A 23,379-nucleotide genomic window follows, 5' to 3' on the forward strand; every position below is an offset into this window, starting at 1 on the left:
TTTAATTGGGTGTTTTATAATTTAATGTGTCACTCAATCTTTGTTCTTTTGCTCAGGGAGAACCTGGAGATCGAGGAGAAAAGGTGAGAATGATTCTGCCTGTAATTATCTTTTTTCCTCCCTAAAGAGAGACTAAACTGAACTTATTTAAGTATGGATGGCTAGATAGCAATAGATATAGATACATAAAGATAGACATAACAACCACTGTTCTTGTCAAACTGTTAATTAGTAGAAGGAGAGAATAGTGTAGTTCTTATGTTTGGACAGAGATTTGGGTAAAATCGTTTAAAGAAATGGAAAGAAAGGGAGCAAATTTAAACATTCTATGTCAAGCTTTTAAATGGTTTTCAAAAATCCCTAGGCCTGCAAAATTTGTTTTGCCTACTTGCTAACACCACTCCAATACTTTTCTAAGCATCCACATCTCTCCCTACTGCTTCTTAGGTCACTAAGTTAAGGGGATACAGATGTTTACCTGCAACAAATATACTGGGAATTGCCTCACAAAGAATTCCTATAAAAAATAAAAAAGAGAAACAAAAGGAGAAGAATGCCATATGTTAAATTTCTCACAGTCGTCCTTCCTGACTACTTTTGCGGGCGTCCTGATTATTTTTAGACTCCCCATGCATATTGTGGTGCTAATTTTCCTGGTTTTCATGCTATTTACTTTAATAGTGTTTGAGAAATGTGCTGTCTGCGTAGGAAGCTACCAAGATACTACATCTGATCCGATCTTTCTGACAAATTAATACTATCACCTCTAATCACCAAAGTAGTTAGTACATCTAAAGATCCAACAAACTTCTTGACTATAACTGTATTATTTGGCACTGTAAAACAAAAATTAAAAAGAGATTTATTTAAATGGAAGGAGAGCAAACCAGAGGGGAGAACTCACTCAGACCCCTTCATTTCGTGACCGTTCGGAGCCATTCTTCCTAATAAGAAAGTTTGTTGTGTCTGTTTTGCTTTTTAATAAAGGGATTGCCATGCAATCTTTTTGAAAGTATGCTAGTAGGCTGCCTATCAAAGGTCTTCTCATAATAGATTATCAGTACATTTATTTGGCATCCAACCAGTTTATTGTAATTAACTTGAAATTAATTAATCATCAGATGACTCTGTTGTGTAGAAATTAAGGAGGGAAAAGAAGGAGAGCCAGCGCCGTTCCAGGGATTCATCAGATAGAGGGGTTCTGGCTCGAGGGTCCGTGTGGGGTGTCCGGCACCACAGACAAATGCCTGAGCAGTTAGCTTCATACATATTTGAAACAAGAAAAGAAAATGGAGAGAAAAAAGTAAAAGTCTCTCTCCCCTACATCTCTTCCCCCTCCCTTGGAAACCATCATCAATACTTACCTCTTATTTAAAGGAAACTTTTAAATGATGGAAAAGTGACCTAATATGAAGCTAAACAAAAGGGCATTCCAGCCTGTGGAATCTAGCAACAATAATGCATTGTTATTGCTAACGGCTATCATTAGCAGCTCATGGTGTGTCCCCTACTGTCCTAGTTGCTTTACACACAGCATATTGTTTATTTCTTCTAATCCCATAAAGCATTCTTGCCCTTACGTTACACATGTGAAACGTGATGTAGGGAGAATTTCATTTGCCCGGTAGGTGCTGGAGCTGGGCTCAGTCTTTCTGGCGCCAACGTCCATGATGTTTCCACTATAACATGCTGTAAGACTTAAATTAAAGAATTCGGCATTGAAGGAATCAAAGCATGGATAATGAGTGAAGGACTTTTTTTTTTTTTTTTTTCCTAATGCATTGCTTTGTGGCGGAAAGGAGATGTCAGTGAGGGAAGAAGCACAGGAAATCTCAAAAATAAGCAAGAAAGCATAAAGTCTCCAATTTATTTTATTGTAATTATAAAAGAGAGTTTTCAAATAAAATCGAAAACATTCATTTCATAAATGCAAAACACAGAAGTGCAGATAAAATAATCTTCTGTCCACAGGTTTCGAGGGCTGTGTCATGCATTTTGAAGCTTTGGAGATTTGACTTGAGCTGAACCTGAAGACAGACTAGGATTTACACAGAGAGAAGGGAAAGGGGAGGGCAGGAACCCAGGTGGCAGGAATGGCAGGAGGAAGGAGACAGAGGTGGTAAGGCATGTGGCATGTTGAGGGAATGGTCAGGAAAAAGGCTTTCTTACAGTGGCTCTTTGAGTAGAGGAGAAAAGAGATAGAGTGAAGGAGGCTTTAAGTACCAGCATGAGCTATCAGAAGTCAGAGAAAGTACTGCTTTCTGTTGATATCATAGAGTAGTTGGAAACAGTTCAGCTGTGTTCATTGCAATAAATTTTACGTGGACCAGTTGGTATCAGGCAACTGCTTAAGTCAAAATGTGTCAGTTCTACAGAATATTCTCAAGAGCTTTTAATATATAGTGCATATGAAAGCAAGCTTAAAATAATGAAAACTATTCTGTGTGTAATGTCACCAATATATTTAACGTATATCCCGTTTTCCCCCCTTAGGGAGATGCTGGAGAGAGTGGCCCCAAAGGTGACACGGGCGAAAAGGTACAGTTTGTGAAATATGAAAGGGTATGTGTATGAGCAAGAAATCTATTCCATGTATGTGAAAACAGAAGATTTTGAGTGAGGAAAGAGACTGATAGCTTAATATGGTAAGATGAGAGATAATTCTATGCGTTTGGAAAACATTTAAATATCCAATTTATAAAGATGATCATTCCACAAGCTCTTAGCTACAAATTTAAATATTAAAAAAAATTTTTTTAATGTGTATTTATGTTTGAGAAAGAGAGAGAGGCAGACTGCAAGCAGGGGAGGGGCAGAGAGAGAGGGAGAGATGAAATCGGAAGCAGGCTCCAGGCTCTGAGCTGTCAGCCCATAGCCCGATGCGGGGCTCAAACCCACAAACTCTGAGATCATGACCTGAGCCAAAGTCGGATGCTTAACCGACTGAGTCACCCAGGCACCCCATAAATATTTTTAAAATAAAATGGGATGTCACAAATTCTAGATAATGTATAGCTAGGTTTATAGTAAGATGGCTTCCATGGAATAAAACCATTTATTCATGTGTAAATGGGGCACTACTCCCTTGGTACTCAGAGATATAAAAATACAGTTTCTAGGGACGCCTGGGTGGCTCAGTTGGTTAAGCATCCGACTTTGTCTCAGGTCATGATCTCATGGTTTGTGAGTTCGAGCCCCGTGTCAAGCTCTGTGCTGACAGCTCAGAGCCTGGAGCCTACTTTGGATTTTGTGTCTCCCCTTCTCTCTGTCCCTCCCATGCTCATGCTCCGTGTCTCTGTTTCTTAATAATAAATAAACGTTAAAAAAATGTTTTTAAATAAAATAAAGTTTCTAAAGTGATTCCATTTGTTGCAATTTGGTTAGAGAACATGTCACAGGATTGGGATGAGATTTAAAAGTTTGAAAGTAAATGTCATTTGATTACAGCCTCTAATGCAGTCTTGAAAATTTGCCTCAACTTGAAATCTACTAAATTCAGATATTTTGTCAGCCTTCTCATTCACTTTTTTCATCTTTTAAACCATTATTAGTGTTTATATTACAGTGGTCTTGTGGTTCATCTTCCGTCCTCTTTTCATACTGCTCTCCCCGTCTATCATTATAGCTTTTGCTTGGATTCATACTTTATAGACCTCTCTGACATAGGAAGGGCCTTTTATTTCACTTGTGCTGTATGCTAAGAATTAAGAAAAGAACTTTTAAGAAACTGAAAATAAAATGGTCAGATTTTAATTAAAATCAAGCAAAGTAATTGAATGATTAAAAAAAGATTTATTCATTTAGGCTCACATTGGAGAATAAAAATATTTCACTTTGAAAATTATTACAGTGCAGATGGTTAATGGTTAGTCATAAAAACATACTCATAAAATAAAGAGAAATTTATCTTTCTCATTCTTATAAATATTAATATAAATATGGCATGGATGATGGTAGGAATGAATTAATGTCACCAAGTAGCAATTATGTTTGTGTTCAAGGAGCAGTCCAGAAATTAGAGTCGACCCTCGGTTTCTTATAGACCAAGGTTTCTCACCTTCAGCATTGTTGACATATTGGGCTAGATGATTCTTTCTCGTGGGGGCCGTTAGATATTTAACAGCATTCCTGGCCTGTGCCCACTAGATACCAGTAGTTGTGGCAACCAAACCTATCTCTAGACATTGCCAAATGTCCCCTGAGGGACAAAATCACTTCTAGTTGAGAAGCACTGCTATAGACCCCTTTTATATACCTGTCAAATTTAATTATCATGCGGCAATAAAATATGGCATGAATATGTTTAATACTTAATAAGACCAATGATATACCTTGATGACTCTCAAAGTCAGCGTTTCAACCCCCAGAAATATAAACCTGGATATTATATTTAACTTTTTTGTTTATACTCAAAACCAGAGGTCATCAAGCCTTTCCTGTAAAGGGCCAGAAAATAAATATTTTAGGTTTTCTGGGCCTTGTGGTCTCTGTCACAACTACTTAACTCTGTCCTCACAGTGTGACAGCAAGCATAAACAATATGTACACAAATGAGTATGGCTGTGTTCCCATAAAACTTTATTTCTGGACACTGAAATTTTAATTTCATGTAATTTCCATGTGTCATGAAATATTGTTCTTTTCATTTTTTTCTTAACCATGTAAAAATGTAAAAACCATTCCTAGCACATGGGCCACACAAAACTGGAACTGGCCCACAGGCCTTCGTTACGAGTCTCTGCTTAAAGAAAGGAAATCTTCCAAACAGAGAGCAGTTTTTTTGAGTGAAAAAAGTTTATGCCAAGTCTGAACAATATCTATGTGGATTTATGTAGAGAATTTTATGCTTTTAGAAGTTGCATTTAAAGCTTCATTTTTAGAATGTAGACCAATAATTGTTTCTTTAATCACACATTTTTAACATTTAATTTTCCAGTAGTAAAGTAACCTTTTTCTTTGAAAATTCCAAGTTCATCTCAAAGGAATACTGTTTTATATTAATGCAAATCATTTACCATATTGACTCACACATAGTAAACTCTCAATAAATGTTAGCTTTCTTACCACATGGAAATTGAAATCAACTAGACTGGTTGTTTTCTTTTTTATCAAGAAGTTTTACTAGTCAGCTGAAATTAAGTACAAGAAATCCTTCAGTTGAAACGGAAATCATTTCTATAAACTTTCAATAGGTCTAAACAGGGGATTGTAAATAGGAATGTGTAACGTATAATATGTAATCTGACCTGTAGCATTCATCCCGAGAATGCCGTAATTGGAATATAATTTTTGATGTGTTTTTTTAAAACATTTCCTGCTTCTGTCATATAATTTGTTTCCAGTATGTTGGAAACAGTCTTCTCATGGCCTTTGGGTTCAGTATGTGAAACTCATTCATCATGTACCAAGTTCTAGATGTAAAATCAAAAAATGCCTTTTTTTTTTTTTTGCCATTGATGTAGTAAATTACGTCATTGACTGATTCATTTTAATAGGATTCTTTTTTTTTTTCCTTTTGATCCAACTCAGTGCCTTTGGATGGTAAAGCAATCTAAACCTTTCCAGACTGGTCATCTGGAAATGCTGTGGAACTGTAAAAACCACTAGGCTGGGTTTTGTCCGTGGCCAGCAACTGCCGTGCACTCTAGGCTTGAGAGTGTCATGCCAAAGAATGATTTCAGTCATGTGTGGAGTGACTATGCAAAGGTTATGTTCTGCTCTTTGGAGTGTTAATGCCACCCAACAAATGCAGAAATGGATTTGTTATCTCTTTTGGTCAACTTGAAAGTAGGTGTTTGTGCAGCACGCCGAATGGTTTGACCATGCCACTCTATTACTCACAATTCAGTCTGCAGATTCAGAAGCTCTACCTTCACTGTCTAGCAACAGCCTCTCTGTGCCTTCATTTTCACTGCTCCCTCAGTCTCCATTCCTGTAAACACACTGTCTTCTTAGTTTATGCCCACATAGCATCTTTGATTTGCATCCTCTGAGCCTTTCCAGAATCCACGCCCATATTTGGAGCTACCAATCAAATTGTCTTTTCTTAAAATCATGTGTGAAGGCCTGTCTCAGAGGGCCCCCATCCCACTCACCTCCACATTGCACCATCCCGGGTCAATGCAGGGCCCTCTCTAACTTGGCACATATGGTTCTCTCACCTTACAACACTCTCTGTCCACTCCCTCCTCCATGTTCTATTCTTCAGTCCACTGAGACCTTAATTTATGAGTCATTTCCCTAAGGCAGCCTTTCAGTCTCCCCCAGATTGGTTAGGCTACCTACTCTGTGCTCCCATAGCACTCTTTAAAGTCCCTTTCATAACTGTTATTGGGATTTATTATAATTCCTTTTTAATTGGACATCCGGCTTATTGGAGAAGGAAAAACAAATAAATAAACAAAAAACTATATGATGCCAAATTATTCCCAGCATCAATCCATGTTCCTGGCATATAGTTGTAAGATAATAAATATTTATTGAATAAACAACCTTTAAAAGTTTTTTTTTTCCTTTCAACTGTTTTTTATTTTTGTGGAATGGTAGATCTCTTTCCTGTGACAAGGATTTGTTTATCATGTCTTCTGGCATATAAGGGGCACAGAATATCCTAAACATGAGAATCTCTTCCTACCCCAGATTAAAAAAAAGAAAAAAAAGGAAAGTATTTTTCATGCTTTCAACCAATAACATTTTTGTGTACATGTATTAGTATGTGATTATCATGAACACAGGTCAAGGGCAGGGATTGTAACTGCATTGCTTCCTGTTCTCACCCAGCTCCTCGCATCCCTGCAAACAGCTGGCACATAATGGGTGCTCAACAAACATTTACAGAATGAATTAATGAATGACAGAAATGTCACCATATTCACTTCATTTATCCACATAGACTTTATTAACACATGCATAAAGTTATATACCAACTATTGTATTTGAAAATTAGCATGACCAAAACCAGAAGCTCTTTGTGTTTGAATGATCAATGGTAAAGCCCAATCTATTTATCTCAAGTGTCTCCTCAAAGAATTTTCCCATTTGTGACTTACCCTGTTAAAACTTGGGTTTCCAGACCAGCTGACTTATGAAGCTAAGAGTCTACTTAAGACATGGTTGGGAGTGGAAGAGAGCCAAAGCATAAGAGACTCTTAAAAACTGAGAACAAACTGAGGGGGGTGGGAGGGTATTGAGGAGGGCACCTTTTAGGATGAGCACTGGGTGTTGTATGGAAACCAATTTGACAATAAACTTCATATATTGAAAAAAAAAGACATAGTTGGGTTTTCCTACTGTAATCCTGCATTTGCTCTCACTTTTGCAGAAATGAGGATTATGAACACTGACTGTTTTATTTCCACTCCCTGCAGCATTAGCCTTTAAAATGTTTAACTTATGACTGGCTTTCAGCAGTTGTCTTGCCACTTAAAAGTTAGAAAAATTCCTCAAGATTTCACAGTGTAAGTTTTTAAAAAGAAAATTAAAATATCACTCATAGTCCCCCATCAAATGAAACTGCTCCAATTTCCACAAATAAATCAGCCTTTCAGGAAACTGTCCTTTTCTTTCCATCTACTTCCTATGAGAACTAAATCTAGTCCTTATTCTCATTTGTGGATTATCCAGCCACTTTCCACTAAGACACTAAAAATAAAAGGTTTTAAACTGCAGTTAATACAAGCAGCTTCCTTTTATGTACAAGTTTACTGGAACCTTTATGCCCTGTTGTCAAAATGAAATAAACCAATAATTCTTATTCTAATAAAAAGAACATGGCAATGGAATATAGGAAGTCCAAAATTCACTTATCCTCTTGTTGCTTCGATGTCCTTATCTATTAAATGAAAATAGTAATATCTGCCCTATCTCATCAGAGTTTTATGAGGTATAAATGAGATGAGGGAAGGGACTTAGCAAAGTCAAAATTGCTTTTAGGAATACAAAGGTCTTATTGTGCAAACTATTACAAACCTGATTCATTGGTGTTGATGGCTTTCAGATTTGATTTAGTAGAAATAGAAATAAGTATTATTTTATTAGCCACATTTATTTCACTTCCCATTTGGAACTCAATCGAATGTTAATGATTAGAAAGAGAAATCAGTATAATATAGTAATTAAGGTCCTTTTCTTACGTTTTGTCATGTTTTAATTTTTCCTTGGGTTAAAACAATTACAGACCTCACAGAGGATCACATATATATCAGTTTCCTCAGTAAGCTAATTTATTATTCCCTTCTTCTTCCTAAGCTTGTTTTCCTTCCTAAATTTTTTTCATTTTTTTAGGTTTATTTATTTTTTTGAGAGAGATAAAGAGCACAAGCAGGGGAGGGGCAGAGAGAGAGAGGGAGAGAGAGAATCCCAAGTAGGCTCCACACTCAGCACAGAGCCCCGCACAGGGCTTAATCTCACAGACCGTGAGTTGGACACTCAACCTACTGAGCCACCCAGGCGCCACTTTTTCATTTTGATCCTTGACTGCTGACTTATTTAAAACATTCTCTTTGAGATTTGTTCATTTATTCATCACATATGTATTGAGCATATACTATGGGCTAGGCACTGAATAAAAATTGACACTGAATCTGCCCCCATGTGGCTGATTGTCTAATGAAGGGACAGACAATAAGTACGTAATTATGGAGTGAGCTATGCAGGACATGAACAGAGCTCAGTGTGAACAGTAAGATGTGGATGTAAGGGGCATAAATCTTAAGTTGGTTGGTGAAGGATTCTTTGAGGCAGAGCCACTTAAGCCAAGACCTCAAGAGAGAGAAGATGCCAGCCTGGAGAGGGGGAAGGGATTCAGAGAGGGGGACAAGTGCTCGAGGCACAGAGGCCTGAGGCCTCATCTCTGTCTCTGAAAGAGAGCGATGAGGAGCTTCCTAAATCCAGAACAAGGAACTAGACCCCTGGAGTTCCTTGAGCACTTGCACAGATGTGACAGCTGAGGAAATCCAAGTGTGTGCCTTCCTCCTTATGGCTGTTCCTATCTTCTTGACAGTCTCAAATGGCTAAGTTTTCTCCCTCTTTTGCCTTGTAGCATGTTCACGGGACAAGGGGCTAGAAGGAGCTTAAAAATCTAGGCCCATTGCTGGCTTCATTTCAGAAATAAGCAACATTCTTAACTAACCTCCCTATTCTTTTCTACTAATCTCTCTGCTTATTTTATAGCATATTTGCTTTGAAAATGTAGTCACCCACTGTGAATTCCCAAAGGAATACATTGCCTTTTAGAAAACCAGATTCTATCTCAAGATTTTCTCTCAGATCGTACATGTGTCCCTGCCACCCATGAGTCATCCATCATCCTGTAATTTTCTGGTGACTGCATCACGATGAAATAAATGTAAAGCTAGAGAAAATGTGCTGGTCATAACTGTGACCGTGCTTCATGAGGAAAACAAACTGACCTGCTACGTGGCTTTTTCCAGCTCGACATCATTAACCCTTTGACTTCATCTGTTGAACCCTGACTTTCTGAAGACCCAGAGGGTCAAGGAACTCCCAGTAACTGATAGCTCGTGACATTAATAAATTCCAGAAATAGAGAAAACCAAAGTTCCAGGTCTCCAAATTATAATTTATTACTTTAGAACACACTTTTAGCACTGTATCAAGGGAAGAGATACATATTTGTATATTTATATTTACTTTAAGGAATATAGTCGTTAAGTATTTTGCTTTCAAAATAAACCCATGTTTTTAGAAAGTGCATTGTTTACCTTGGAAATTGTTTACATCTTAACGGCTGATATGTTGATATCATTTTATGGAGCATAGTCAGGCCCGTTAGTCATGGGGCTCCCTTTGAGTGCCATGTCGAGATGGTTTTCTGTGTATTTGTATGTTTCCTGTTCTCATAACTTGTGGAATAATCTCCCACGGGTTTTGTTTTAGGGTGACCCTGGATCATCTGCGGCAGGAATTAAGGTAACTATAGCCTTGTGAGTGTTTATACCCCAGGAGTTACAGTGTTGAATTTTATAAGTCTCTGCTTTCTCTTCTTTTGTTCCAAGTTTGATGGTTATAACTGTTTTTATTCTTCTTCAATAATCAGCTTCCAAACACAACAGGGAGTATCTGCTAGAAATCTGGTAAAGGCTTAAATAAGAGGTCTTGCCTTCACTTGTCTCTGTGATTGGTTTTTATGGAAATGTGGATTCATATGTGAGCTTTAGTTATGTCCGCAGCAAAAAAAAAAAAAAAAAAAAAAAAAAGAAAAAAAAGTTTCTGTCTCTAGTGAGATATAGAGTAATAGAATAAAGTGAATGAAACACATATGATCAAGGAGACTAGGCTGTCTCTGTGAAAGTGTCCAGAGGCCTGAGGTTTTGGAAAATTGTCTTAAGACTGTTTTGTTTTTTGTTTTTGTTTTTTTCATCTTTGGTTTTCTTTGGTCAGGGGGAACCTGGAGAATCTGGTCGTCCAGGGCAAAAGGTAACATCTTTATTCTAGTGTGTTCTTTGTCTCATATTTGCCATTTTATATCTACTATCCACTGTGTAAAATGAAAGCAATTATTGCAAAGTGATACAATTTTCATGCTTTGCATGCGGAGTGTTATTGATTGTTCTGCATTTTAAAAGGACTGATGCTGACCATAGCCAAATATGAAACACTGTGTACATGTAAAAAGATGCCTTATTAACTAACGTCTGCATATACTCAGCTGTTTGAGGCTAACAAAGATCAGTTGGGTTGGAATGCCAACAACTTATCTTGCATGTTTAAAGATACTCTGCATGTTTCTACCATTCATGAGAAGAAATGAATATTTACTAAACTGTTTCAGTAGGGAATGATAGTTTCCTATATTCCTTTTCTTTTCATTTCAAATACTTCCTTACTGATAATTTTTTATGTGAATCATATCTACCTATGCAATGAATGTTATGTTATACAAACCAGATTTGTTAATAAACTAAATTTTAATTGGAGACACTAGCCAAGTACTTTAACCAATCTACAGATACATACGTGATTTTTTTTTAAATCATTTGTGCTTCACTTCAGTGATCAATTAGAGGATATACAATGATTATTTTTTTGCATTCATATTCTCATTTGGGTCTGAGGCAGGAAACAACTGTTAGCAGTTTATTGTCTGAGCATCTGGATATCAGTGCCCAACGTGGTTAGATTTTAGATAACAGATGTATTGTAGCTAACAAGTAAATGTGAATTCCACATTAGGTGAAAGCTCTTAAGATCATGGCTCTGCCTTTATCTAGCAATAGCTGATGTTGTAGAAAAAATGTGATGAGAGACATAGAATTTACCTCATTGGTATAAAGGAAAACAGAGAATAAATCTCATTAGAGGAGTTTGGAACCTTAAGACATGAAAAAAAATAATGTCCCCACACTCTTGAAGTCATTGAGAAGAAGATCATTGCTTTGCTTTAAAGACTTAACGATGAAAGTAATTTTTGAGAAGGTCTTTCATGTTCTTTTAAAATTTTTAAAAATAGAGTTTTCTTTGAAACACAGGCTCTAAGAGCAATGATTCCTCAGGCCCAGTTTCAAGTAAAGTTCAGACTTTTTCAAAGGGCCCAGCAGAACTCTGAGAAATTTTCTATTTAATCCCTAAGATTTCCTACTGATTCTTTATGTAAGAAATTTGAAATTAGTGCTATCATCAGAGATCTATGGTCTGCTTTGGTTTGAAAAAGCAAATAATCTTCTCAGATGATCTAATTTTAGACTCCTTAGTATTTAAAATTTAAAGGCTAAATTTAAATTACTCTCTAAATCTGATATACTAAAAGAAATACCTACAAGACTATTATGTCTTTTTAACAAAAACTGAAACAAATCTGCTATAATCTTGTATCGGTCCCACTGTTTTCAGAGTGGAAGATCTAAAATGATTTTCAATTTTTTAATAAAATATTGCCTTCTCATGATTATTTAGAAATACAGGTTTAGATTCATTCCTGGAAGTTTATAGGCTTACATATGGAAACATTGGATTTCCTTCGTATTTCATTAAAAATCTGCTTTAAATTATATCAAGAGAAGGGGTGGATTCATTAAAAGCTTACAACCTATTTGAATGAGTATGTGCCCTGAAATGCACAGCATCTTTTTCATCAATATTTAAGCCAGATTCTACCCTTTGACGCAATCTCACTTGCCCACAATATTTATGACTTCCTTTGTCTAATATCAGGATTTGGCAGTACTTACCCCAACATTGCTTTAAAAGTAGAGTATTCCCATGCTTGCTGCTTACTTAGGTTAGAAAATGACAAACAGAACTGAGTACAGAATCAATTCAAGAGATCTTCCATAGCATTTCCCTCATCAGTACAGAACTGTGCTGTGGATTCAGTACTTAACCTCCTGCATTAGGGACATTCCCAGAAATGTAGGGTTTCTGGACAGAAGGAAAAGCCCATTGATTCGCTTTCCACTGTCTGGTGTTGTCCAGTATGAAAATTTGTTATTTACATCCACATTCGTAATGTAGAAATTGTTTCGTTATAGTTTTTTTTTTCTTTTCGAGACTCAACAGTAAAATGTGTGATTGATACATGAGTTGAGTGTGTATTTCTGTTTGTAAAGTGAATGTGTAGATTTATAAAAATAGGTATTGTGTTTCATCACATAGTTCTTACTTTTCTACCTTCTCTGCATCTCTTTAAAATATATTTTTTATCTTTAAAGGGATAAAAATACTTGATTCCCCATTGGAAGGGACCCCTCCCAGTTGAAGTATATCTAGAAATATATAATGTATATCTAGAAATATATACTGTAACAGAAATGTGGGGCAAAAGCAGAGTCGAATTTAACAGCAGACAAGGGTCTCTTTTAATGGAGGGTAAAGAGTCAAAAGGAAAGAAAGAAAAAGAACCCAAAATATAATGGGTAAATTTTAATCTACTTGGACAAGTATTCTTCAAATGGAAGAACAAACCAATTCTTAATTAGGACCCACATCTGACCTTGGGCTGTGCATGCCCAAGACCTCACCCCAGAGAAGCTCCTGAGCTAAGAAGCAGGCAAGAGTGAAGGTAACAAAAAATTGTCTTAACTGGAAGACAAGCCTTCATGGAACTCATATAGGAAGAGAAGTCTTTCTGAAAATGTTGAGATGTTCCACAAAGGGTAACATTAAATATTTTATAATCTTTCATTGTGTCGACTGCTACATTAAATAAACATAAATTTGGAAAGGTCAAATTTACAAAAAAACAATACTATGAAATATGAATTCATGAAATATCTGTCCTTTACAAAGTTCATTTAATAATCTAATATATATATATATATATATATATACACATACACATGTGATGTAGGGAATAGCTAAATGCTCAGAGTCTCTGTAAGTATTCAATCTACGTTACAAAATATTCCATAATGTCTTATACACATTTCTTACTGTTAGAAAACATAGATGTGTGTCTATATATGCATGTGTATATAAAACTCTTTTTTTAAGTAAACATACAATCCTTTTAATATGTGGAAGGGAAGTGTGTGGAGAGGACATTTCTCTTGTATAGAAACAGTGATAGGAACTATATATTTTCACAGATGGTTCAAATAGGATGTCCTGAGTTTGAGGGGACTTTTCTAAAACAATACAAAACTATAGATTTATCACCAATATGTTTACTTTTATTGGTTGTATATTCTACTGCAGTTTACTGTGCATTCAAAGGCCTTGTACTTTTTTTTTAAGTAAAAGAGAATCTTCAGTAAAATATGGATGCAAGCCCTATTTATTAGAGCTTCTTAAATTTATTGATTGAAAGGCAAAAGGGAAAGGAAAAAGAAAATCCAATGTATAATGTTTCTGTGTATAGTTTAATCTACTTGGACAAGTATTCTTTGAATAGAATATCAAATTCTTAATGACCATTCTTTCTTCTCTGGCTTAACCTCATCTTAGTCTTACTGTTCACAGTGCAAAATTTCAGTTATATAGTTTCAAACGGCGTAGTTTTTCTTTTGCATTCCTGAAGTTCCCGTGAACTAAACCATCAGGAAAGTCATTGTCCCCTCTATGTCTAACCATACGGCTTAATAAACAGTGTGTGGAGCCATTTTTTTTTATAATACCAGAGCACATTATGGCTTTTCGTAATATGAAAATACTACTGTTAAAGATGAAATATCTGGTTATTCTTAGTAGATTTTCCATGGAATGGGGTTGTCAAAGCATTTAGATTAAAAGCAGTACCTCTCTTTACGACTTTTACTTAGTTTGATGCCCTAATCTCTTTGGGTATTTTTGTCTATCCCACTGACTGACCATTATGAAACAGTGTGTGCCTTTTACCCTCAAATATTGTTTCCACAAATAATAGTCATCTCAGTCCAATACAGGATGGACTTTCATTTTCCCCAGCATTTCCTTTATGCTTCTTTAATGGAATTCAGGAGATTTTCTAAGCAATGTAACCTCTTGTCACTGTACTTTGTACTTAAAATAATGTAGACAATTCTGTGAAAATGAGATTTAGTTTGACTCCAGTGCGCTCACACAGAATGTATCACTTAATCTCAAACCTGAATTCAGGAACAGCTGCACACAGGGTACCATTAGCCCAAAATTGCTAAGCAGGGTTACCCAGACTCAACAATGGTTAGAGATACAGGCTGGAGTTAAGTATAATCTTAACCACGCATTTATCTTCTCATCATTCAGGAATGGAAAAGAAATCTTACTATACTTTTAAGTGAGCAAGACTTAATGTATATTGTTTTGGTGTGACCATCTGTTCACACAGCCAACTCTTGATTATCTGAGGTAAGAGAGCCCTGGAATAGGATGCATTATTCAAATGCGTACATAATCCTCATTTAAGCAAAGAGCCTCAGCTTCCACAAGAAATCATTTACCAGGGAATAATAAAACGTAGGAATGCCTTTTCCTTCTACTTCTCTTGCTTGCCTTCTGGTAGAAATGCCAATGAGCAGTGAGATGGCAGGAAGAGAGAAAAATCCAGAAAAATCTACAAAATAGTCAACCAATCCCTGAATCAAGAGTTGACTGAACTGTAATCTCACCAAAGTCCTTGAAACTAGACAGCATTTATGTATGTATATATATGCAGCAAGTATTCAGCTAGGAACATTTACCATGTTTTTCTCCACATACTGTGACTGAGTGACTATTGTTCTATAATGCTATGTGATTTTCCTATGTAGGGTGAACCAGGGCTTCCTGGGCTTCCTGGACTTCCGGGGATAAAGGTAAATACTGCACTGACAGTCTCAGCTTCATAGAAATGTAATTAAGAAAGCCACAAAAATCAAAGGAAAATAGGAAAAAATGAAAACTAAAAATATAATGCCTCTCTTTAAACACTCTCCAACCATCTCACTTAAATTTTTTAAATTGAGAACTAAACACAGGTATTGCTAACATTTGCCATTGCTGGACATATGGCAAACATGTCTGGACAGTATATTCTACTGTTGAACCTACTACGCCCCTGGAAAAATGTAAGTGCCAATAGGAATTCTTTTAAGTCTAGAATGTCTACTTTCACATTTTAATTTTATTTTTAACATCCTATCAGATTTTGACTAGAATCAGAGTCTTAACATCCCCATCAATCGAACATGGAGGCAGCTGTTTTTGTAATTCACTCATTATAATAATCACTTTAAAATGTTTTCTGCTTCCACTTCCTGTCAATAACTCCCACTGCAAAGTACAAATCCGATTACTAAACTATTCTGACCCATATACTATTTCCATGAACTTTGTATGTATCTTTTGAAATAATTGCTTAAAGCTTAATTTGAAAGCATAGTTTTACATGTTTTAAAACTACTTAAAAAGGTCAAGAAACATACATTTTTTTTAATTATTTAAAATTTTTCACATGGCAACTGGCAAGGCTTAAACTTCTACTTTCTTAGCAGTAGTTACTCCTTTAAGATCTGCTTTTTAAAGCTTAAAAGTAAAATAATCATAATTATAATCATAATCATAATTACATAAATAAAGATTAAAAGTTTTAGGTATTTTTTAAATTCTAGAAGCATTTGATAGAGTAACATGATGCAAGTAATATTTTTCCTTACATTGTTTTCATAGATTTTGAATCAATCTTTAGCGTGCATTAGACCATTCTAAAATTAATAATCCTAGTTTCAGTGTGAGGGTCATGTATACTGTTTGATGAAGGTTGTGTTTGAAGTATGGTACATGAGATAATATGGCTTTAGAATAAACATGTTAAATTATTGAGTTCCCAGATATCATATGGCATCACATATATTTTATGAGTATATTTGGTATAAGTAACAGACTGGAAAACTGTGTTTTTCAGATTAGCATGTATTTAGCAAAATAACTTCATTAAATATGTGATTTCCTGCTGTAGAGTTAATTTATGGCAGTTACCTAGTAATTCCTGTGCATTAAAAAAAAAATCTTTTTACAAATGATCAGAAGGGCATAGATTTTTAAACAAATTTAAGAAAACTATACTCAATATTAGTTTAAAAGAACCTGGTTGCATTATAAATAAGGGGAAAGGCGTTGGAAAGGAGGGGCATTGGGGAAGGTCTGGGGCAGGGTTTTCTGCAGCACTGGCTCCTAAGTTAGCAGGGCTGTGCTGTCAATGTCAGCTCATGTGGCAGGAACCTCAGCGCTGCACCAAAATCCAGCTGTCCCTTCTCCGGAGTATGAGGCACTGTCATAGAGAGAAAAGAGTATGTAAGGGTAAAGGTACTGGGGCTTTACCCCCTAAAATAATCAGAAAACTATTTCAGTTACCACTATTGTTATCATTACCTCTTACTCATTTTCTGTCTTCCACCATGAAAAACATCCCATGGCATTTCCCTAGTCGTATGTGAACTAGTCCAGATGTTTTGAATTTTTTCAGATTGGGAAGAGTGTTGGTGATTTGCCACCTCCAGTAAATGCTTTTATTCCTAGGGTCCTAGGACATTGCCAGATGTATGCCATTGAGATTGTATAGCTGATATTTTCCTTTGTTTTTAAAGCCTTAATTAGTTACCAATTGATAAAATCTTTTTATCCTCCACTAGAGATACTTTTCTCTTTAATTATCAAGTACTGCTGGGGAACTACCCACTGTTTGATTTAAATCACAGATTCTGGCTTTGGTTTAATAGCTTTGACTTCTTGCTCTAGTTCAGGATGTGGGCAGTATTCTTTCTTTATAATGTAGGTAGTAGGTGCTCAGTATAAAGAAGTCATTTTCTGGGGCGCCTGGGTGGCTCAGTTGGTTGAGCGTCCGACTTCGGCTCAGGTCATGATCTCATGGTTCATGGGTTCAAGCTCCACATTGGGCTCTGTGCTCAAAGCATAGAGCCTGGAGCCTGCTTCAAATTCTGTATTTCCCTCTCTCTCTGCTCCTCCCCTGCTCATGCTCTGTCTCTCTCTCTCTCTCTCCTTCAAAAAATAAATAAAACATTAAAAAATAAAGTCATGTTCTGAAGGAGACAATTTAAGAACACATAGTCATTAGTAGTCATTGGATATTTATAAATGTAGAGTTACAAATTTATAACTTTATGATATAGCTTCATTAACTTGAGATGTTCTTTATTCCTTTACTGTACCTTGCTTCTGCTAGGTTGCTAACCACAGGATAGTTAATTATGATTTCATAGTTTGAATGAGTAACAATATTTAAAAGATGAAACCACATGTATGGATTTAGAATGTGTGGTAGCAAGAACTTGTGTGTTAGTTTATGCTTTGGAAATACTTCTTCCTGTTGCTATCCATCCCCTTCTTATCTGCTGGTACTACAGAAAGCATGCAAATACCATCCGTTATTTCCAAGACATTGAGGAAACCAGCCATGAAATACCAGGGAAGCTTTGATTCGCCACCTGTTGCTCTCGGGGAATGGTGGGGAACTTAATGAGCACCCAAATGCCTTCCACACAGCTCTCAGGAAATGAGCAAAGTGCCTAAATACAGACAGCAGACTCATCTATCTATCACTTCAGAGTCCCACTCAGAGACAAGTGCTAATACCTTGGGCATACATAATAAAAGTCACCAAGAACAGGCATATCTTAATTTCAAACTACTCTTAGGCTTCCTGCACAAGTATTGGAAAGTTGTCTCACCATGTGGAAGACATTTGGAATTCCTATTTCATGCATTCATGGTTCATATAGTGTCAAGATGTTCAACTGGGAAAATTAAATTATGCACAATGTACCATGCAGACATTGATCTTCTGGAATAAGATTTGAGCTCAGAAAATGATTTTTGTAAACAAGGCTTCTAATATGTTTTTCATGGGTAAAACTTATTATAACTAGCTTTTCTGATAGCACATAAAAGGATAAGATTTAAAGTAACCATTTTTAAAATATTTTTCTCTCCACACTTATTTTGAAAAATGTAAATACATTACTTACCCCTTTTATGATTGTATTGCCCTAGTAGTGAAGCAGTATAGACCAGTGATCAAGAGCCCCGGCTTTAGTACCAGACCACCCGTGTATGCGTCCTAGTTCCACCTCCACCAGTTAATGAAGCTGTATCATGACATTGGGCAAGTTACAATAATCTTCCTGTCCTCGGGTTTCCTCATAAAATCATTGTTGTGCATACCTCAGAGAGTTGTATAGATTAAATTAGTTAATATATGTGCAACTCTAAAGTGTTGCCAAGCATATAGTAAATCCTATATAAATTTTAGCTATTACTCTTTTTTTCTCTCAGAGCTCAGAATATTGGGAGCATTGGTTAGGCACCTATTCCATATAGTGTTTCTTAACATGAGTGATTTTAACTTGGAGAACGTAAAGCCATTTACATTCTATAGGTTAATAGACATAAATTCTGGAAACTCCTTTGCAGTGACGGATGAATATCACCTTTAAGAGCAGTAAGGTAACCTACTTTCTCTTGAAACATCACACTATTTCCCTTTTCCTATAACTCAAATATATTCCAGGGATAAAGGATGAGGGAACACAACATTCTGGGCATAAGACACGGTACTATCAAAATTCTCCTTCCTACACTATTCAGAAGAAAAACTGGACACGTAATGGAGGAAATTCTCTAGGCCCCAGGCATAGTGTTGCCCAGACTAAGACATTTCTTACAAATATGGATTTTTCAATGTCTGCTTTTCAGCCTTCCCCAGACACCACCAGTTTACCTCATCATATTCAGAAAGTAAATTGGGAAAACTTCACATAATAAAATTAATAGAGTAGGGAAATACAATACAGTTAAAATTACATCAAATGAAAAAAGTCATTTAGATGGAAAAAAAATTTACACTATTTTCTCTCAAGCTTGATATTTTTGTTCTGGCTTCCACATTAGTAGATTTGACATTCAGATTAAGAATTTGACGATCGGGAGAGTTATGAGACAGTAACTAATTCTTTATACCTCGTTATATGGAATCATCCTTGACACTAAATCATATAAAGACTAAATATTACAGGTGGCAGGAACATTTACTTTGGCATTCTTAGGATTAATTACAATGTTCAATAATCTATAGAAATTTACCATCTAAATCTACTAGAGATGAGGTTCCTTCCTCAGAAAGATCAAATTACATTTTAAAATAGCAGAGGAAGGTTTGAAAGTAACATAGGATATGAAATGCATTCCTAAAAGAAAAAAGAAAAGGAAGAAATAGTGGTTAAAAGGATAAGATTCTATTATTGTTACTTGTAATTATTTCCTGCTTGTACAAACTGTGTCTGAGCAGTTGAGTAATTTTAGAATCCAATTAGGAAACTCATACAACCAGAAATCAGAGATTTTTAGCAGCCATAACGAAATCTCCAATAAACATACTGAATGTGCTTTCATGATGTAATCCTGTTAACAACAACAAAAAAAAAAGCTGAAAGTTACGTTTTCTGAGTTTTAAATAAACCTGCTATTGTAGTTCATTTTCATCATATCACCAAGATGTTTTAATTTATACTCAAATTTTATCCTTAAGGGAAATAGTGTTTTTGAGACAGATTCTACTTTCTCATTCTTTTTTTTCCCCTCAATAATTTTACAAATCAATCATTACAAAAACTAGCTGCCTAGAGGTTCTTATTACAACAAATGTTCTTGCTATAATCCTCAGAAGCAGGTATCATGCTGACTTGAATTCTAATTAGCCTTTAAGCAAGACAAATCTTGTATGGCTAATGCATTCAGTGTCAAGACACATTAATCAAAATTATTGGTGATGCTTTAGCACCCAGGCAAATCAGCACATATTTTCCAAGCCCTGTTGTACCATTTTTTGGGCAATGAAAATTGTATCTGCTGGGGGGTAATAAATATCATGGAAAACAAGACTTGGTTTAAGCTGGTATGTTAGAGGATTTTGAGACAGGTTAAAAAAATAATATCTTTTACTGCTTTAATTGATAATGACTTATAAAAATAAAACAAATGGTAATAAATGGAAAACCAGAGATTTTTCTGTGAGTAAAAGCTAATCAGTTTGGACTTTCTGGCCACCATTCCATTTAACAGATGGTAAATTCTGGAAGTTTATAGGGAAACACCTGGGGAGCTATTTCAGTGTGAATGAAGCTGTCTCTTCCTTTCTTACCTTGACCAATAATCCCATCTATGTATTTGTTGACTCTTGTCACCCATATGAAGGACAGCTTTTATGTAACTTTGACAAAAGATTGTTAAGTGAACTGTCCCAATAGCCATTTAGAAGATAAAGGAAGGTCATCTCAAATACTTACTTGCTCTGTATTAAGTGTGGGCTTGAAGAAAAATCAAATCAATCCAGATTTTGTGATGGAATTCTAAAACCTAATGAGACTTTTGATGGTTATTGTAAGATTTCAGAAAGGTCATCTTTTTAGGGAATTTTCTAGCTTTCCTTTGCCTTTTTGTAATATAGAAGGCCAGTTTTTGTTGTCCTCTTTGTTGGTGAATATAGTAGTTGTTTGCATTGTTTTAGAGTATTTTGTTTTATTTTCGGGTGTTTTGTTTTTTGTGGCTTTTTTTTTTTTTGCCAGAATACACAGAATCTAAGCTATCTTAGTCAACTAAATTTTTTTAAAGTAACAGCAAATAAGCAAAAGTGGCTTCAGTCAAAAGTCTTATCTTTGTTGTATTTTTTTTAATCTTATAGAGCGAATAGATCCCACCTACCTATAGCTAAATCTTCTTGCTTGTGTACATATTGCCAATTTATGAAAGAAAGCTGGGTGGAGAAGAAGAAAGAGAGTGTTAATGCTGACCTCATCAGCAAGGGAACTTTTTGTCTGGTGCAAAAACAGGGTAATTTTTCAAATATAGTACTTATTAGCTACTGTGACTTATTTTCATTGACCTTAATACTACAGGATCAAAGTTATGGCTGCTGAAATGGTTAGTTACAGTTGGAAAGATCAATGTGAAACCGTTAGGCCCTCTGAAATTGGTCATGTGAAGATACACTTTTGATCTCAGCAACAGCTATTCTCTATAGACTTGGTTCTGCATCTTTATGTGCCCTGGCCGCTTAAAACTTTCATTCAAATCAGCATCTTGTGTCAGATTTTCAGATGGGTCTTCTTACTGCTAGACCTACCCTGTGCTTTACCCTGAATGAATGGCATTTCTTCTGCCCAACCCAAATCCCAGCGTAGTTGCCAAAACCACAGCTACTCTATTCAGTTTTTTTCTACCAGCTTAACACAGGGAAATGCATTACAGTCGTATTGAGACTTGATTTTTAAGCTCATTGGTTGTGAGCTAATTAATTTAAGAATAAACAAAGGACAAAATTCATGAAACAACTCAGGAGGAGATCACATGCAACATCGAAGACAAGACCAGAAGATTAACAAATTTTTCTTCATTGTGGAATTTGATGCTGCGTTAGTGCCACATTACAGTAGCACTAACGAAGCTGAGATTTCTGTTTCTGTGACAACCATTTAATCACCAGCTAGCATGTGGCTTGGGTAGCAGAATATGGTGCCAGCTATTAATTGTGTTTCAGCAGTTAAAATGTTGGATTGTGTTAGGGTTCTGATAAATAGTGCTGTATTTTTTTTTTTTTTTTTTTTTTTTTTTTATCTCCAGGCTTTGGTTAAATCAGAGCTCTGTTATTTATTTTAAGTGTTTTAGTTTCCTGTGTCTGTCTGAGGCATAGATCTAGTTGGATGTTTCCGGGACCAGTGAAAATGCAACCCGAAAAATAACAGATGAAACCTAGATTTAACAGTTACAGTCATAGTAGAGGAACAGAAAATTTTAGGATGCTTGTTGTTCCCCATTCTTCTTCTCCTCTCTTGTCTTCTTCCATCTTTTCCCCTGTTCTCTCCCTACTTTCTTCCATGATTCCTTTTCCTCCTTCTCTTTCTTCTTTTTACTTGCCTCTTTCCTATATTTGGGCGCTAACTTTACAAGCAGTGACATTTTAAGATCTGCCAGTTGGTTGCCTTCATTCTTTTGATTCCCTTCCACACAGGATCAGCAACGCCAGAAGGAGTGGAAGCCCAATTGACTTTGTAATCTTGTTCTCAACAGGAACAAAAGCAAAAACCTAAAATGCTATCTCACTTGAGATGGTGAGTGAATAGGTAGAGAGGTGGAGGAGAATTTAAATATATATATGAAACTTGAGAGAAGAACAGATTAAAGAGGCTCTGAAGTAATCTTCTTAACTCATATTTATGCTATTCATTGGTGCTATTCATTGGTGTTCATGACAAACCAATGTTTATTTTTTTAGTATTTATTTATTTATTTAGAGAGTGAGAGAGAGTGTTGAGTGGAGGGGAAGGGGTTCCAGAGAGAAGGAGAGAGAGAATCCTAAGCAGGCTCCATCCTGTCAGTGTAGAGCGCAATGCAGGGCTCAATCCCGGGACCCTGAGATCATGACCTGATCTGAAATCAAAGAGTTGGTCGCTCAATGGACTGAGCCACCCAGATGCCCCCAAACCAATGTTAAAACTCTGCCTTTCCCCCATTTTTCTTAGACATTTTGCAGTAATACATCATAAACTGAAAAGATTAGCACTTTTTTTACAAATTATCGTATTTTATTGTTTTCACTTCAATGGTGGAGCTATTTTACTTGCTGCATACCTGTGCAGATATGTTTCCTTGATTATGAAGGGCATCTGCCCTTTTCAAAAGATCCTCCACCTTATGTTTCCATGTTATTCCTAAAATGCCTCATAGGAATTATAATTTGGATTTTCTAATTCAAGTAATTGCCCAATAAAAATTTTTTTAAAGTCTAAATTTAATTGCCTCTTCATTAAAAGTAATGTACGAACATAATTGAACTATAATTCTAATTTCCTCTATTGTATCTCTCCTCCACCTTGTGTACTCAGACAAATATGTGTGAATAATTTCCAATTTAGCAGTCTTAATTCCCAGTGATTAAATAAGATCAGATGTGTAAAAAAAAAAAAAAAAAAAAAA

The 23,379-nt window shown here is 35.8% G+C and overlaps 1 protein-coding gene across 18 annotated transcripts in view; it reads left to right on the top strand.

Moving 5' to 3' along the window:
• COL25A1 (collagen type XXV alpha 1 chain) overlaps window positions 1-23,379 on the top strand; it is a 468,462-nt gene that overhangs the window by 384,910 nt on the left and 60,173 nt on the right. For 15 of the 18 annotated variants that reach the window (XM_045470776.1, XM_045470716.1, XM_045470732.1 and 12 more), the window contains 5 exons: window positions 57-83; window positions 2,494-2,538; window positions 9,898-9,930; window positions 10,402-10,437; window positions 15,165-15,209. In XM_045470776.1, the coding sequence (XP_045326732.1) occupies window positions 57-83; window positions 2,494-2,538; window positions 9,898-9,930; window positions 10,402-10,437; window positions 15,165-15,209 (186 nt within the window). The remainder of the gene's footprint in view (window positions 1-56; window positions 84-2,493; window positions 2,539-9,897; window positions 9,931-10,401; window positions 10,438-15,164; window positions 15,210-23,379) is intronic. The other 3 variants (XM_045470805.1, XM_045470753.1, XM_045470802.1) reach the window with 1 other exon arrangement.

Source organism: Leopardus geoffroyi, chromosome B1 (genome assembly GCF_018350155.1).
Source record: "Leopardus geoffroyi isolate Oge1 chromosome B1, O.geoffroyi_Oge1_pat1.0, whole genome shotgun sequence".
NCBI classification, from domain to species: domain Eukaryota; kingdom Metazoa; phylum Chordata; class Mammalia; order Carnivora; family Felidae; genus Leopardus; species Leopardus geoffroyi.